The sequence below is a fragment of the Hypanus sabinus genome, chromosome 16 (genome assembly GCF_030144855.1).
Source record: "Hypanus sabinus isolate sHypSab1 chromosome 16, sHypSab1.hap1, whole genome shotgun sequence".
In the NCBI taxonomy this organism is placed as follows: Eukaryota; Metazoa; Chordata; class Chondrichthyes; order Myliobatiformes; family Dasyatidae; genus Hypanus; species Hypanus sabinus.
The window spans coordinates 33886590-33905786 of NC_082721.1; the positions used below are offsets into that span (position 1 = coordinate 33886590).

The 19197-nt window shown below is 40.6% G+C and overlaps 1 protein-coding gene across 1 annotated transcript in view; it reads right to left on the reverse strand.

The window, feature by feature from the left end:
* Positions 1–19197, reverse strand: part of LOC132406207 (phospholipid-transporting ATPase ABCA1-like) — a 186715-nt gene that overhangs the window by 5907 nt on the left and 161611 nt on the right. Inside the window, exons 41-49 of the mRNA XM_059991533.1 lie at positions 18826–18955; positions 16960–17080; positions 15253–15315; positions 14687–14793; positions 11352–11493; positions 8944–9078; positions 8266–8369; positions 6341–6433; positions 1472–1715 (exon numbers count right to left, since the gene is read on the reverse strand). Of these exons, the coding sequence (XP_059847516.1) occupies positions 1472–1715; positions 6341–6433; positions 8266–8369; positions 8944–9078; positions 11352–11493; positions 14687–14793; positions 15253–15315; positions 16960–17080; positions 18826–18955 (1139 nt within the window). The remainder of the gene's footprint in view (positions 1–1471; positions 1716–6340; positions 6434–8265; positions 8370–8943; positions 9079–11351; positions 11494–14686; positions 14794–15252; positions 15316–16959; positions 17081–18825; positions 18956–19197) is intronic.

Genomic DNA, 19197 nt, shown 5'->3' on the forward strand with positions numbered 1-19197 from the left:
GCTGAAATATGGACACCTGCAGGTGAGTAACGTAGGTTGGTGTCTAAGGCCGTGGGTCAAGGACTGAAAAGCTGCAGAACGACTTTAGAGTAATATATCTGGGAGTGCGGATTGAGGCTAGTGCTGGAGAGAGGACAGCAATGAGAGGAAAACTACTGGGAGGGAGAAGACAGTGTTGGGGAGGTGGTGGAGGTGGTGACAGGTCCTGCCCCCACAGCAGCCATTATCCAGACACTCACAGTCGGTGCACAGGCTGGACTAAAGGCACTTCCTAATGATCAATCTCATTTCAACTGAACATCAGATTCAAGTCTCCAGAAGGTAGTCTCACATGTGAAATTTTGCAAGCAAGGCAATGCATTTCGATTCAATGTCAGCTAATTAAACTGGTGTATTAATTTTTGGCCCAAGGATTATTTAATTGTAGAACTTCAACATGCCATAGGAGGCAATTCAACCAATGGTTTAAGCTGGCTCTCAGAATTCCCTGACGCTTTGATGTAACCCAGTTACATAGCATCAGCACTGCACGCCCCTCAATTTTTCTGCCAACCATTTATACAATGAGTAATTTACAACGGCTATTTAATCTAACAACTAGCATGCCTCTAGGAAGTGGGAGGAAGCCAAAGAACTCTGAGGAAACCCACTCTGACATGGAGGGAATGTGCACAACTTCGCACAGAAACCTGGTGCGACTGTGCGGCAGCAGTACCAACTGCCTGTCACAGTCCCGGCCGTCCCTTCCGTTTATTCCTCATGTTCTCCTAATTCCCTTTTCCCCATGTTTCTCCTGGGCTTCCTGACTGTGGCGCTCCTGAATTTCATCTAACCTGCAGCATAAATACTCAGCTTTCCATCCACTCATTGCCAGATTGTTGCTTCAGCCAATGTGACAGTTCACGTTCTGGGCTGCTTAGAATTGTGTATTCTAAGCTTTGTTTCCTGTGTTAACTCTGTCCCTCCGTATTAACAGGAGCATTGCATGCCGCCTGCCTTCCCGTTCGTCCTCCTGCCTGCCCTTCTCCTCCAGCCACCCTCACACCCTTGTCTGCATCCCTGCTCTGCTTCGTCCCGCCGCCCGCCTACACTTTCCGCTGGCTCAGTGGTTAAACGCCGTGCTCTCACTGGAGTGACCCGGGTTCGAACTCCTGTCAAGCCTTGCTCTCTCCTCTGCTTTCTTCGGCCTAATCCTCACTCCCCGGCCTTCCCTGCAACTATTTTTAAACCCTCTTCAGATTACTCCACCTCTGTGTCAACGTCTTGTGCTTGGGTTCACCCATTTGTTGCAACACTGCCATGAATTAAGTCTTTAGGGATTTTATAGACAGCTTCCAAATCCCAACAGTTGAGTCTACTGATAACCGTAACACTATGTTAATATCCAAGGACTTGGCTTTCCCTAGACAGACAGAACAGGGCTTGTGGAAGCGTAATGTGGTCCCGGTGAATCTGGTAAACAAACTCTTACTTGATCTAATGTGGTTTGAGACACCGAATAGTCTTCAATCTTTAGCCTTTCTTTGTTGTTTGTGAGTGCACTGAAGATCTTGGCCAGGGAGCAGCACCCAGTCGGTATCTGGTACTGCAGCATACTGTGGTGCTTTTCCTTCAATACACATCCTGGGAATGTGCACAGCATGAATTCTTCCACAGGGGACAGGTCCAGTGCAGAACAATGCATCCTCAGAATGATGGTATAACCATCTCCAAACCTAGGGGCAAAAATTTGTTAGTTCCATTGTAAAGTAAATTCCAAAAACAGACAACAGCATAAAGGTTTCTTGAATATGACTCTTATTACTATCTTGACTCTGCTCCTCCCGCTAGGATGGTGTACAATATTACAGAGAATATTTGTCATGGTCAAACACAGAAGGAGCAAGCTATGCTGAATCACACTCTGAAGGAGGGATGACCTCAGGTTCTTTGGAAAGAAACCACATTTAAAACGGAGAGGAGTGCAGAACAGGGCGTCCAAGGTAGCAATCTCTGCATTACTCCCAGCGCCACGAACAGGATAACAGCACAGATGAACGAGTGGCTGAGGAAGTAGTGCAAAGGGCAGTGTTTCAGATTTATGGATCATTGGGATCTCTTTTTGGGGAAGGTATGACCTGCACGAAAAGGAGGGGTTACACCTGAACCCAAGGGAAACCAATATCCTTGTGGGCTGGTTTGGTAGAACTGTTGGAGAGGGTTTAAACTAAGTATGCAGGGGGATGGGAACCAAAGTGAGGATAGGGCAGTTGGTATACAAGTTGATGCAGTGTACAGTATATTGAGACAGTGAGGATGAAAAGGCCTATGGCAGGGAAAAATTGCAGACTGTGGGAAGTGAAGTGTAACATGGGAGCAAAATCAAGAAGGGTGATGAATACAAGACTTGAAGGTGATATATTCAAATGCACACAGTATACAGAATAAGGTAGATGATCGTGTAGCGCAGTTAGGTATTGGCTGGTATGACGCTGAGTTGTAGCTGAAAGAAGATCATAATTGGGAGCTTAACATCCAAGGGAGCTTAATCTTGCATCGAAAGGACAGACAGGGGGCAGAGGATGGCTCTTCTGATAAAAATGAAATCAAATCTTTAGAAAGAGCTGATGTGAAATCAGAAGATGTAGAACCCTTGTGGGTACAGTTAAGAAACTGCAAAGCTAATTAGACCCTGATGGGAGAGGCTGCTGAACAGTAGCCAAGATGTGGGATATAAATTTCAATGGGAAATATAAAGACATATAATAAGGGCAATGTTACTTAAGTAATGGGGAATTTCAACATTCAGGTTACGTATTGTGAAAAATCGGGTTGGTGCTAGATGCCGAGAGAGGGAATCTGTAGCATGCCTGCGAGATGGCTTTTTAGAGCATCTTGTGGTTGAGCCCAGAAGGGGAAAGGCAGTTCTGGACTGGATGCTGTGTAATGATCCAGATTTGATTGGGAGCTTAAGGTAAAGGAACCCTGAGGAGGCAGTGATCATAATATAATAGAATTCACCCTGCAGTTTAAGAGGGAGCTTATAAAGTCAGATGTATCAGTATTACAGTGGAGTAAAGGGAATAACAGAGGTATGAGGGAGGAGCTGGCCACAGTTGATTGGAAGGGAACAGCAGCAGCAACGATGGCACAACAGCAATGGCTGGAGTTTCTGGGAGCAATTCAGAAGGTGCAGGATAGATATACCCCAAAGATGACATAGTATTCTAAAAGGAGGAGAAGACAAACATGGTTAATAAGGGAAGTCAAAGACAGCATAAAAGGAAAAGACAGGGCATTAAATATAGCAAAAATTAGTGGGAAGTTAGTGGATTGGGAAGCTTTTAAAACCAAACAAAGGTTAACTAAATAAACCATAAAGAAGAGAAAAGATGAAATATGGAGATAAGCTAGCCAAACATATCAAGGGGATACCAAAGTTTTTTTCAGATATATAGAGTAAAAGAGAGGCAAGTGTAGATATTGGACTGCTGGAAAATGATGCTGGAGAAGTAGTAATGGAGATTGACAGATGAATTTAATAAGTATTTTGTGTCAGTTTCCACTATGGAAGACACAAGTAGTATGCCAGAAATTTCAGTGTTGGAGGCAGAGTGAGAATAGTTGCTAAGGAGAAGGAGCTTGGAAAACTGATAAATCACCTGGACCAGATGGACTACACCCCAGGGTTCTGAAAGAGGCACTAGTAATGATCCTTCAAGAATCACTAGTTTCTGGAATGGTTCCAAAGGACTGGAAAATTACAAATATCATTCCACTCTTTAAGAAGGGAGGGAGGCAGAAGAAAGGCCAATTAGCCTGGCTTCAGTGTTTGGGAAGATGTTGGAACCCATTATTAAGGATGACATTTCAGGTACTTGGAGGCGCATGATAAAGTAGGCTGAAGTTAGCAAAGTTTCCTTTTGGGGAAATCTTGCCTGACAAATCTGTTGGAATTCCTGGAAGGAATAGCAGGTAGGATAGACAAAGGAGAGTCAGTGGATGTTGTTTATTTGGATTTTCAGAAAGCCTCTGACAAGGTGCCACATGAGGCTGCTTAACAAGGTAAGAGCCCATGGCATTACAGGAAAGGTACTAGCATGGATAGAAGATTGGTTGATTGGGAGGAGGAGAAGAGTTGGAATAAAGGAGGCCTTTTCTGGTTGGCTGTAGGCGACTAGTGGTGTTCTGCGAGACTGGTATTGGGACGGCTTCTTTTCACCTTATATGTCAACATTTGGATGATGGAATTGATGGCTTGATGGCCAAGTTTGCAGATAATACTAAGACAGTTGGAGGAGCAGGTGGTGTTGAGGAAGCAGGAAGTCTGCAGAAGAAATTGGTCAAATTGGGAGAAACAGCAAAGAAATGGCAGATGCAATATAGTCTAGGGTAAGTGTATGGTCATGCATTTTGGAAGAAGGAATAACGACATAAACTTTTTTGTAAATGGGGAGAAATCTCAAAAATCAGAGACCATGGGAGTCCTTGAGAAGGTTAATTTGCAGACTGAGTTAGTGGTAAGGTAGGCAAATGCAATGTTAGCATTCATTTTGAGAGGACTAGAATATAACAGCAATGACATGATGCTGAGGCTTTACAAGGCATTGGTCAGACCTCACCTGGAGTATTGCGAGCAGCTTGGGCCCCTTGCCTAAGAAAAGATGCTCTGGCATTAGAAAAGATCCAAAGGAGGTTCACAACAATGATTCCAGGAATGAAATGGCTGAAGTATGAGGAGTGTTTGATGGTTCCAGGCCTATATTCACTGGAGCTTAGTAGAATGAGGGTGGGATCTTACTGAATCCTATCAAATACCGAAAGGCCTAGATAAAATAGATGTTGAGAGGATGTTTCCAACAGTGGTGAGTCTAGGACCAGAGAGCACAGCCCCAGAATAGAGGGGCACCCATTTAGAACAGAGATAAGAAGGAATTTCTTCAGCCAAATCTGGGTAGCAAATCTGTGAAATTCATTGCCATAGATGGCTGGGGAGGCCAAGTCATTGAGTAAATTTAAAGCAGAAGTTGATAGGCTCTTGGTTTGTCAAGGTGTCAAAAGTTATGGGTAGAAGCAGGAGAATGGGATTGAGAAAGATAATAAATCAGCCATGATGGAATGGCAGAGCAGTCTCGATGGTCCGGGTGGCCTAATTCTGCTCCTATGTCTTACAGTCTTATGGTGGGTGAAATGATAGTTGTCAGGCTGGTATTGGAGATGAATATTGCAGACTGATATATGACTAAGAAACACTCAACAAAATAGTTCAATGTGGAGTATCAATTTTTCCAAACTTTTAAGAAAATCAGTATGTACTTTTGTAGAGCACAGGGTCTCACAAATGTACCAACCATGTGTTGCTTCCATGCAAGTAATTACTCTTAAATTAATGCAACCATTTGTCCAAAGAAGGTGACGTGGTGAACAGCCAGATTGGGAGTGCAGAAGCGCTCTCAACTTCAGATTATGCCATGATTGTAAACAACCACCTGAACAAGAGTGAGTCCTATTTTAAAAGAATCATCCACTGATACCTCAATCCCTCTTTACTCAACTGGAATGTCAGTTCAGATTACATGTTCTAGTCCTGTTATACAAAGTGAATCCACAATCTTCTTACTCATGGAGAGATGGAGGCATTACTGATGTAAACTGACATTAAGCCAGCCAGACACACACAAGGCAGCACCGTCATTCTCATTTTCAAAGACTTAGTTATCCTAACCTAACCTAAGGTGAGGGATCTAGGAGCCCAACAGGTGGAGTAGTGCCCAGAATCTCATGTTTATGATTGCTGTGTAGCAAAACCAATGTTATGTAGGATTGCATCTTCCACAAGAATTATTCTTTTTCTAAAGACTTTATTGACAGATGTTAGTAGGGATTTGCATGGGACCAATTAATTTAAGGAGTGCAGAAACCAATGTTAACCAAATGCACTGGGACTGTAATAATAATACATTGGAGTCAATAATTCAAACGGCATTGCATTTTACCTCCACAAGTGATCATTCCAGCATCGCAGAGCTTTGTCTAACAACTTCAACTAAATACTGAACATAAACTGATATTCCTCTTTCAAAGTTGTTGGTTCATTTGACATCTTCGGTGACCTCAATAGAATGGTGTTGCACAAGAACCTAAACCCAGCTCTTCGGTCAAATTTAATGATCAATGTTTAAGAAGGATGTTTACCCCCACAGATAAAAGAATAGCTACAATTATCTTCCAAAGACTTACTGAGTTTAAACTTCCTGGTGAAGGACATGCAACTGTTATATCAAAAATACCTGATCTTAAACAGTGTAACCTGATTTGTGGCTTGATGTGAAAATACCTGGATTCACCGGATTGAGGTTACCTGCTTTTCAGGTGTTGCACACTGCCCAGACAGCGGAACCGTCCATTCACCATGATGGCCATCCGTGTGCACAGAGCCTCACATTCCTCCATGCTGTCACAGGGAATACAACAGTTATCACCTGTACACATATTATTACCCTTTTATTGACACAGAAAAATACGTAATTATATTTACCTCAAACTAGCTAGGCTAAATTGTTGCTTTGTGTCATTTAAAGTCTTATAACTATAATGAGTGTATAACATTGATTGTCTTGTACTGTCATGTGGTTAGCAAGGACCAAATTCATTATTTTTTAAAGATGGCATCAAATTAAAATATCCCCCTATCCCAAGTTCCATTTAAAAGACATTTCTCTCCACCATTTGCCTGACAGTAATCTCCTTGATTTAACAAGTTTGGTTGTATGGTAAGATCCACACCATCCATTTAACCACGACTTATTATCTTTTACCAGCACTTTTAAAATTTGACTTTGACTTACTTTGAAGGGAAAAGTTGACATAGGCAGAGGAGAAACTATTGGAGTGACCAAAACAACTTTAAGGAGAACTGTGGAGGGAAATTTAAGAAGGGTGTTCCAGAATCTGGGATCTAGATGGCTGAGGACATAACAACCAATAATTGGCATTGGTATTGTTTTATTATTGTCACATGTACCAAGATACAGTGAAAAACTTGTCTTTCATATTATTTATACAGATCAAATTATTATACAATGCATTGAGAACGAATAAGGTAAAACAATAACAAAGCAAAATAAAGTTCCAAAATGCACTGAAAAGAGTCGTGCAGGTTTATGATAAAGAGTAAGATCACAATGATGTAGATCATGAGGATAATTGTACAAGAGATCCATTCAATCATCTGATAACAGAGGGATAGAAGTTATTCTAGAGTCTGGTGGTACGTGTTTTCTGGCTTTTGTATCTTCTGTCCAATGGGAGAGGAGCGAAGGGAAAATGTGCAGGGTGGGTGGGGTCATTGATTATGCTGGCTGATTTACTGAGGCAGTGAGAAATATAGACAGAGTCCATAGAGGGGAGGCTGGTTCCTGTGATGAGCTTGGTTGTGTAGACAATCCTCTGCAGTTTCTTGTGGTCATATGGAGAGCAGTTGCCATACCTAATTCCAGACAGAATACCTTCTAATGAAGCAAATGCAACAGGAGAAATCCATCTAGATACGCTAGAGAAATGTAAGAGTCCAGTACAAATCTAATGTAGGTTATACAGATGGGGTTGGACAAGGTTATAAATTTCAGGTTATATAATTTCAGCATGATATCAAATGTTAAATTGGAGATAGTGGGAACAAAGATATCATAGTTAGGCAATGAGGATAGGAATGGTGGGTGAAAAAGTTTCATATAAAGATACGGTAGTAAATTCAAAATTGTAAATAGTTAACTCAGAAGTCAAAATTGTTCAAATAAGAATGAAGGGCTAGATGAAGGTTTCCAGGAGCTATGTTGAGTGGGACTATGATATCACTGAGGAGGAGGGTAGGCTATATTTCTTATGGAGAATATGTTGCCTCAGATAGTCAGCTCATGGCCAAATAAGACACTAAGTTTACAAACAGATGGCATGAATAGAAGTAGAAAAAAGAAAGAAGAACCATTCATTGGGGCCAGGAAAGTAGGCTGACTGGACATGGGATCAAGGGAGCATAAAGTCAGTCTCCAAGATCATCTAAGCTGAGAGAAAACATCAGGGAGTGAAAGAGAAACTAGAGGAAAGAAAACTGATAATGCCAAAAGAATTTAGCAAGTCAGATAACAATTGTAATAGAGGTCATTGATGGAAATATTAACTCTGATCACAAAAGGAGAAATTTTTCATTTTATAGTAAAATTATACGGATTTGGTAACACAAACATTCACATGTCTAAAATAGGCTCAACAATCATGCACACTAACCTGTGTGAGGTCAGTACCACTGATCTTCCTTCCTTGATTACACTCAGAATACAATTCCAAAGGAATCGCCTTGCCTTGGGATCCATTCCAGTTGTAGGTTCATCCTGTCAACAAAAAGATTAACAAACATTCCTATGATGATCCTTTTCACCCAAACATTGACGGCCCATCCTCTTGTACTAAAGGCTGCCATGAACAGTACTACGGGCACCAACGATCCCCACTTTGCTCAAGTCTCTAGGCAGTAATAAGTTTTCACCATTGAGCCTTGTCCTCTACTCAGCACGGGATCTTTCTCCCCCCTCAAAATGAAGTAGCATCAGAGATACTTGATGATGCTCTTTCCCAACGACTGGTCTCAGATCAATACATTCCAATCTGAGCAAAGACTGAGGTTTAAGTCATCCCGGGGTTTGTGTTTTAGACTACACTATGTATGCCAGTTACCAATTGGATGACAAGAGTAATGCAGGATATGTAATGGGATTTAGTGAACTGTTTGAATCCTTGTTATTCTCTATATTCCATAAATGTTCCTCTACAATTTTCTTGGAGCTGCAGACACTCCTCAGCTATACCATTTGTATAAAAAATGTTGCTGCTACATTAACCTAGAGCGAAGCTCTGAGGAACTTTCCATACAGTTTTTGTTACTCACAATGAGGGCAAAGCACTAACCAGAAAGATGACAGGAGGGCATCCAATCAGTGCAATGGCAGTGGACAACTTTCGTTTGTTGCCACCACTGTATGTGCCAGACGGTCTATCTGCGTAGCGGGAGAGTCCGAGTTTCTTTATGCCCCATTCAGCGACCTATAAAACAATACTCTATCTTGACACTGAACGTAACCAAGTCCCTCATTCTGTTAAAATATATATTTATTAATGCTGTGGCAAGGATATTTTTTTAAAAATTCAGAATAAGGGTGATCCCCAAATGCAGGGAAACAATGTGAACATCTACAGAGTAGAACATCAGATGAAAAGCTTCATCCCAGAGAAGGCCACCAGCTGAAAAAAAAATTCAGGGGAAGGCATCAACTGAAAGAGCTACTTTCACAGTCCCTAATGAAGGGACTAATCCAGATGTGACACCAGGTTAGAGAGCCAGTCTCACCATGCCAAGTGTCAGCAGACAGAACCAGCCTACAGCAGAGGGCTCTGAAGGACATTATCCCATAGTCAGGATCAGAGCAGTCCCAAAAGCTGTACTGCAGATGGGGAACAAGTTGAACAAACTAATCACATTCTGCATTAATTCATCTGTGGTGCTGAGGATACTAGAGCAGTTCACAGAACATTATAAATGGCAGTAATCAGTGCTGGTGCTGCACCAGGCCTCCAACTTTCCCACCTCCTCTCTGTAGGCCTTTTCATCGCTGTTGGCTGTGGAGTAACAATCACTTCCTTCTCCTTTACACCCGTGTACTGGAAATGACATTAAGCAATCTTAAATCTTAAACAATAGTTCCAGCGATCTGACTTTGACCCGTAACCTCAGGTGCTGTGTAGAATTTGCATCCTCCCACACTCCAGGGACAGACAGGTCAATAGGCTTTTATTCATTTCCCCTCTTTGTAGGTGGGTCTTAGGGGAATTTAAGTCATGCGAGGTGGAGTACATTGCAGAGAGATGCATAGGAGTATGAGACCGATGGAAATGCTCTGGGAGCCAGTGGGATAAATAACCTCCTTCTATGCTATGAAGAGAAATGTACAGAGAAAATCAAAGATAAAATACATGCTTAAAACCAGGTTATTAAATGATGCTAAATTTGAATGCTAAAGGACTTCAGATTGCTTAAACTTGAAGAGACAGAGGCAAGGGACTCAATAAATTACAGTTTTGGAATACAGTGAGTTAAGGGAGGAGATGGACAATTCAATCTTATTTTCTACCACCTCCACCCCTCTCCCTCACAAGTCAAACGAAGAAGGCTCTTTATAAACTTGGTATTAAGATCAATTTTGGATCACATAACTACGGCAGTAACACACGTGCCAATTTCTATTACATTCCATGTCTCCATTAGCTGTTTACCCTGCAGATCAGCCCTGCTCTGAGAGGAAAGCTTGTTGAATGCAAGGTGCAGCACAGCAGCAAAGATTATTGAAAAAAAATGTGTGAGATGCACACAAATCCTCAGAGCAAGCTTCAACTTATTGCTGACCTTGGGAAAAGTGGACCGATTCATATAGCTTGGTGGACTCTTCTCAGTAAAGATTGACGAGGACGTTGAAACTCACTACAGTATTTGATACGTAAGCATTCATGCATCTGAGAAAAAAGCATGTTTGTAGATTGAAACCTGAAATCCCACAGAAAGCATATGAGCATCTGGGCACCAGTGAACCTGTTCTCAATCAGCATTGCCCACACCACAGTCGTGCTCATTAGGCCCAACACCAGTGACTGACATTCTGAGCTCTGCAATGGCAATAGATTACCGATATGCTAAGGAAGATTCAATGTTGTTCTCAAAGCCTCCTTGAAAATGTGATGTCCCTACTAACTCAAGGGAATCCTCGGCCTATAACTGCTCAAAATGGAGAAGGAACATTTAGTGTGGCATTGAGAACATGATATCCCACTCACAGTACATGGAAATCCAGAATAAATAGCTGAATTACCTCATAGTCTTCTAAATTATACCCCTTGCTCCAGTGAGAATTTCTGGCCCACTTGTGGCTACGTGTGTGTGGAAACCTCAGTGGCCCTAGCAGGTACCTCAAAAGTCACAGAACTAAATGGGAAACAAGTCATATTTAACCTCGAGGGCATGCCTAAGCTTACTAAAACATTACCGTAGCCAGCCTCTCCTCTTATACTCTCCATAAACCAAATCATCTAAACTCAAATCAATCTTATAAAGGAAGAAAATTCACATAAGCCTTTGTCTTTGCTGAAATAACAGAAATATGTGCAGTAATTCCAACTTAAAAGCAAACCTACTCTTCTACTTATTTTTAGTACTTTTTCAGGACTTGAAAATGGTGAGATTATTTGAGGACACGGAGCAATCCACAGGAAGATTTATGGCTTTGTTTTGTTGGCTGTGGAAGAGTTTATTCTCTAGCGAATCATACCTTAGCAACTTCATGTTCAGGAACACCACGCAGTCTTGAGTAAAACTCTAGATGTTCTCGTCCTGTCAACAGTTTGTTGATGGCATCAAACTGTGGGCAGTACCCAGTGTTTTGGTGGACGTCCTGGATATTGGACAGAATGCTAAAAAAGGAAAGAAACTTAGGCACTATAGAAAATAATTCAAAAATTGTAACAATCCCACTTTTATCTGTGTTCTCTGTTGTTCCAGCTCCACATGATCTTCCTGAGCTTCTCTACTCTAGATATTCTGGGTGACGCAATGTCACCATAGAGGAGAGGGTATTGTGTGTAACTCTGATTGTCTGGTCATGTTGTCACCTTCAGAGCCACAGAGAAGCAACAAGGTTTTGATTTCTAGTAATCTAAGACAGAATGGCAGTTCTCAAAGTCAGGCTTTACATCCATTGCTAAAGAGGATGTTCTAAATAACAAGTGTAAACTTAACACCATTATCTGCACTGAAGTCTGAAGCATATTACTCAAACCGCAGCACAGTTACAGACATTATTATTGGAAACTCTCATTGAAGCAGACCTTACATGTCATGGGATAATTAAGCAAAGATTCACCCCCCCCCCATGAGGCATTGTTGTATGACATTGCAATTTAAATATTTCTGCAAAATTTTCTTTAAGAAAGGAGGAGAAACTGCTCAACATAGTAAGTTTGCACATAAGATGTGATGAGAGTGGAGTAGAGGATGAGGGATATACTTAGGCAGTAACATGGGGGGGGGGGGGTTGGTACATAAAAATGTAATTAGCATTGATTGAAAGATACACAAAGAGTTTAGGCATAAAAAAGCAGGTAAGGATGATAAGGCATTGAAGGCTGATGACAAGGCATGCTGTGGGGACTGAGTAAAATAGTGAAAAGATGGGCAGAAGGGATTGATTTACATGATTAAATGATGGACAGGCAGATTTGAGATCTGAAAGATTCTGATTATGGATTATACACTAGAATGTTAATAGGTTTAGTTTCCATTATGCTACCTACCTGAGTGTTATCCATTTTAAAATTTCTTACATTTGAATATCTGTGATTGTTTTGACCTTCACTGCAAAGTTAAAGGTTTGAGTCAAATGCCCTTTCCCTGATCTGATTACCACACTTCTACAGTTAATTATGTAATACATAATCTGTCAAGTAATAAGCTTCATGTATCAATTTAAAATCTCTGATATAGTATAAAGACATTCTCATTAATCTACTTATATCAACAATGTGTAAAAAAGTATTAGACCCTAAGACCATAGGATATAGAAGCAGAATTAGGCCATTCAATCACGGTGGAACTGAATCTCCTCTCAACCCCATTCTCCCAACTTATCCCCATTACCTTTGATGCCCTTACAATCAAGAACTAATCAACCTCTGCTTTAAATATACCCAATGACTTGGCCTCCATAGCTGTTTGTGGCAATGAATTCCACAGATTTACCACAAAAAAAAATCCTCATCTTTGTTGTAAAGGGGCTGTTCCCTCTGGTGCAAGATTCTCCTACTATTGGAAATATTTTTCCATGTCAACTCTATCTACTCTCATTTTTTAAATTTTTTTTTTATTTTTTAAAAAAACAGTCCAGTGATGGCAGACCCAGAACCAAACATTTCTCATAAATTTACCGTTTCATTCCCAGAATCATTCTAGTAAACTCCTCGAGACCCTCTACGATGCCAGAACACCCCTTTCACAATACAAGTGTGATTTGACCAATGCCTTATAAAGTTTCATCATTACATCCTTGTTTTTATACACCACCCCTTCCGAAATGAACACTAATGTTGCATTTGCCTTCTTTACTACCAACTTAACCTGCAAGATAACTTTCAGTGAATTCTGCACTAGGACACCTAAGTTCCTTTGCACTTCTGATTCTTAATTCACTCATTTAGAAAATAGTCTATGCCATTACTTCTTCTATTACCAAATTATATGACCATTCACTTCCCTACATTGTATTCCATCTGGCACTTCTTTGCCCATTCTCCTAGTAGGAACTTTCCGTTTACAATGGCACTGGTGAAGCACAGCGATGACTTGCCGGCAGTAATAACAACCATTAACTATGTCATTACTCAAAAACAATCAATGCAATCAATAGCCTGTAACCTCCCTTTTGGAGTTGAGCTTTTGAGCCTGCTCGACTGGGCATTTTTGCAGCGAACTAAAGTCTGAAAGGTGCAGGATGGTTGCAGCATGGTGAATATAGGCCAGATCGAGGCAGCGGAGATCAGGTCTGGGCCCAAAACAGGGAAAGAGCTAATGCTTGGCACTGCTGCATCAGACCTGGAGGCAATTTGAAGCGGCACAACCTAGGTGAAGCAGAGTCGAAGCAGCGGGGTCCATGCCCAAAAGCAAGGAGCGACCTTCAATTTAAGAGCTGGGCCAGATTGGAAAACCTGGGTACAGGTTGAATCGAGTTAGTGGGGCCTGGGCTCGAGAGTGTATCAAAGTGGCAGGGCCCAAATCCAAGTGTGTGGAATGACCTGAGGTTTGGCTGGTTTAAGTGCCGGACCAGACTGAAAACATCAGTGTTGGGGCTGGAGACGAGGGATGAGCCAGTGTTCAGCTCATTGCTTTGTGAGGTTTAGTCATCTCTTGGCTGAACTGAGGCTGTGGCCTGCAATAACAGGCTCCCGGATCGGCCGTGACTGGCTTTGTGGCTGTGGACTTGCTTTCGTGAACTTCATTTCTGAAATTCATTTGCTTACTTAAGTACCTTGAACTTTAATCTGTCCCAAGTCCTTCTGCAGATTCCCCGCCTCTTGACACTACCTGTCCCTCCACCTATCTTTGTATTATCCACAAATCTGGCCACAAAGCTATCAATTTTGTCATCCAGATCTTTAACATGCAAAATGAAAAGTAGTGGACCCAATATCAACCCTTGTGGAACACCACTAATCACCTGCAGGCAACCAGAAAAGGCTCCCTTCATACCCATCTTTTGCTTTCTGCCAGTCAACCAATTTTCTGTCCATGCTCGTATCTTTCCTGTAATCCCATGGGTTCTCATCTTGTTTAGCAGCCTCATGTGAGGTAATTTGTCAAACGCCTACTGAAAATCCAAAAATAACAATATCTATTGTCTCCTCTTTGTAAATCCCGCTTGTTATTTCCTCAAAGAGTTACCCCCGCCCCATCCAGTGAGACAACAACTCTAAAACAGGACCTTTCCAAACAAGACAAACTAATGAGCAATCAGTTACTTGGACCCCTAGGTTTGGGTCCAAATACTGCTCACTGGATGTTTTTCAGACACTTCTGGTCTAGCAGTTTAATTTTCAGGAATCAAGGAGTGTGTACCTATATCCATTAAGGAAGGCCTCACCACTGCTGACCTCAGTATCTCCTGTCAGCATCTTGAAGGTGGATGTTTTTCCAGCTCCATTTATCCCCAGAAGTCCAAAACACTGCAATGGAAATGAAAATTCAGAAGGGATTCATCTATAAGCCAATGTGTACAGTGCAGATGACAAAAACAGGACAGGGAGCAGCAGCTTTTGCTGTGCCATCTTTGCTTTGTACTTCAGATCCCAGAGCTTCTACAGATTCAAACATAACTTGGAGAAGAGAAATTAGAAATTTTGTCTGTTTATTTCTCCAATTTTGCAGATATTGGGCTCTCCCTTAAAGTTATCTGTTCTCAATGTCTATTTCTACACAAGGACCAGTGAGTAGCATTTTATTAGGCACTTTGACAATAGAAAGATATGGAGGAGAATCAAATGTTCCCCTAACTTGACATTTCTGCAAGTACACTTTCCAGCATGTTACTGGATAGAATAACGTGTTGCCAGCTCTATGCATCAGGTAGTAACAATCTTAGGTGTTTGAAATGGCCACAATCAACCATGCATGCAGGCTCTCACCTCCCCTGGGGGAATTCCCACACACAATCGATCCACAGCTGGTTTCTTTTTCCTTCTGTAAACCTGGAGAGACATGAAGTGATTTTTTTTTGCAGATGGCATTAGCTTTATGCTTTTTGGTACCCAATATAGAAAAATCAAATCCCAACTTCAAACTGCCAACAATAAACAGTACAAAATATGGATCTTTGACCTAATATGTTAACTCTGTTTTCCCCCTACAGATATGACTTAACCTGCTGAATATGTCCAACATTTTCAGTTTTTATTCTAAGTATGAAGGTTTTTGGCAAAGAAGCATACACATTACGAGGATAAAGTTTCACTGTACCCAATAACAGTTGAACAATAACAGTTTTCTGAAACTGTTCCCGTTTTCTGACCTTGAGTTCATCTGCAGTTCTTTCATGTGCTTACAGGTTAGGAAATGAAATTGAGAAATGCTTGAACACGTTTCATGCCATTAACAGAAAATATATTGGTCCTATGGGGTATTACCACCTGTATCGTTAAGTGTCACAGAACGAAGGTAATTAAACTCATGTAATTATAATCACAAAGGTTAATTTAATTACTAGACTCTAATGACAATAATGTGATAGTTAAGAAATGAAAATAGTGATTTAATTGAAAGGGTTAAAACAAAAGAGTGTTTTTAAACCACAGTCTTTAATTTAAGACTTTCTATAAGATGCTTTTTAGCTGGAGCAGGCAGGCTTCAGTGGTAAAAAGGTAATTGATAAGCTTTTGTCAAAATAAATGATTCAAACAAAAATACAACAAATCCTTAGTTTGGGGGGGGAGGGGAGGGGTGGGGGAATTAAAGTTAATTAGGTGTGAATGTTGACAAAACATCACTATGGGAATTATTCATGTAAAAGACAGCTTGAGTAAGGCAGGAGGTAAATCAAACATTAGCTGATCCAGGATCAGGTCACTTGGACATCTGTAAATTAGTGTTCGATTTACTAATGGGATGAAGTACTTAGAAAAGTGAAGGACCAGCAACCCTTGTAGACTTTCAAACAGGATGTTTGTGTTAGTGTGACAAGGAGAAGAGGTCATAGACTTTCTTTTTTATGGACCTCGTCTGTCTTGGTTTAACACATTAATCAGATTTAGAAAATGATCCCAACAGCAAAATGTAAAGATTTAGCAATCCTACTGTTCCTTACCCACCTTATTCCATCTATCACTGATCATATGTCTATCTTATGTAATTGTTTTCTAATAATTACAGGAACTGTCACCATTCTGTAAACCAACAACCTTGCTCTGTTGAGTAATCCACATTAAGATCAACGCAGAATCTTGCAGAACCTATAAATGACTGTGTTCAATAAAATGCAACTCTAGCAAACTGTGTCCAATCTGAAATTGTACATGCTATTACCAAGTAACAGTGCATTTGCATTCTCCAATTCCTCACTTCAGGTTATTTGTAGCCACAAGAGTACTGTATGTTCCATAAAATAGAGAGTAAAGATTGATTCGTCGATGCATCTGTGATTAACTTTGAACTGTGCTACTGTACTTTCAGAAATGAGAAACTAGACATTCTGAAAATGGCCTAACAGGGATCTTGAGATATATTCCATTTGGCTCAATATTGGACTGAGCATTGAACTTGCCAACACTGCCAGTAGAAACAAACAGTCATTTAGTGAAATACGTCAAGAAGCAGTTCACAGTTTTAACATCCCTTACCTTGGTGAGATCCTTGATAACTAGAATGTCACCGTCACTCCCACCATACATGACCCTTTGCCTCTCTCTGGCTACATCCTCATCTTCTGATTCCAGAGAAAGAAACTTCAGTGACACAGGCCTGTGGAGAGAAAGCAGGGGTGCAGGTGCTTAATTTAGTCAAACATAAATTAAAATCAAAAGCCTTTGTTCTCTGTATATTAGCCCTTTGAATAATTACCATACAGATGATTAGAGGTTGCAAATGTGACACCAAATTACCTCTGCATGTCATCACCTCTCCCCTACATTTATATTCTGGATCATGCACTTAGTTCTCATTGGCCTAACTGAAGGTTAATTGGAAAGCACATATTAGTTCTTCTTGTTTTTCCAGGGGCACAGGATTATTCTGTCCTATTTGGATTAAAATGTTCACGTATCATCTTGGATTCAGTGCATTTAGCATGTCAGCGAGGGTCTTGAGGGTTTTGCAGGGGGCTACTCATGAAAATTCTGATTTAGGACACTGAATGGGGCTCTGCAAATTGATATTTGCTATATTATCAATAATACAAAATGGACACAAGTGTACCATGAAAGAGTGTGCAGGAAGGATGGCCACTTTAGCAACGGAGCAAAGGTGACCCAACTAAAGAATTCTGTGCTCCCAGATGAGAATAATTGTAAGTGTGGGTGAGAATGGGGGATGGGAAATCCCTTCTCCAAATCCTGAAATCTCCATGCTAATGAACATTAAGGAGTGTCAAGAGTCGGCAATATTGTAAAATGAAAAATTAAACGATGAATTAAAAATGAACAGTCCAGATTTAAGGCTGAGACCATTCATCAAGTCCTGAAGGGTATCAACTGTTCATCTCCCATCATAAATGCAGCCTGACCTGCTAAGCTACTCCAGCATTTTGAGTATTTTTCAACCAGAGACTCCTGAGTCATGCAAGTAAACTACAATTATAGGCCACTCATAACCATGAACAAGTTCTGTTTTTGTGGATGTCCACAAGTTAATCGTGTTCCTAAATCCAAAAGTACTCAATGTGAAATGTATGATTTTGATAAGGGCTAATTAACATGAACATTTATTTGTTGTCTTCCTTTGCCTAATTATAATGGTATAAAACCAGGATGTTCCATGCTCAATGGCTGGTTTTGATGGGTTTGAAGTATCAGTGGCTATTGCATTGTTTAATAAAGTATCATTGCACAACTATCAACAGAGGATCACCAATTTCCCAAACAACTCTGGCGTCCTGTAAAGAAACTGACAACCTATGTTAAGAGACATTGGTGCCCAAATGCTGTGGGGATTCTTGCTTGAATTCAATAATACTTATGGGAGCTCATATATAAAATGTGTATTCATTACCCGAGGAGGGCCTGTAACAGAGAGTACGCAGACAATAAGTGTGAAAACCAAACCCTTCAAATTTTGGGAATCTGAAATAAAATTGAAAAATGATAAAAACAGGTCAGGCAGCATCTGTGGAAAATGAAACAGAGATAAGGCTTCAGGTCAAAGACTGGAAGGTCAGAACTGATGAAGCACCGAGTATTTTCAGGGTTTTACGGTTTTATATCTTTGAATTAGGAACAGTTCTATTCTGTACTTGTACTTTCAATAGAAAATTTCCAAACATGCAGTCAGAAGATAGGACAGATTTTTATCCTGTTGTGCAGGGCTGGATGTAAATGTTTGCCAACAAAAAGATTTTATCAAATTGCTCTGTTTTGCTGCTGCAGAATTCTACAAATCCTGTTTTCAAAGAACTGGACAATCACACCACTCATTAGAGAGACTACAGTCACTAATTGATAGTAATTTTTTTTGAAAGGATGTTGGAGTAAAATTTTAAGCCAACTACTCACCTCATTTTGATAAGGAACTTATACTGTAATAAAATTGTGAACAGAAAGAAGACGACTCCCTGGACAGCCATAGCAAACATGTTCTTCCCCACCAGGTCCCAGGAGAGTGGAGACACAAACTGCCTCTCTCCTACATCAGACACAAGACACAAAGTTCAGGTAGGAATTTCTTAGTTAACCAAGTCAACAAAAATAATGTAGTCTTCATTAAACTGGAATAGCTGTCTATAATTACTAGAATGTAGTAGCATGGTAACTAGCAGTACAGAGATCATTACTACTGATTCAGTAACAATTCAGATCACTGGCTGCAGAGATTATATTTAGCCAATTAAATAAATCCACAATAAAAAGCCAATGTCAGTATGAGCA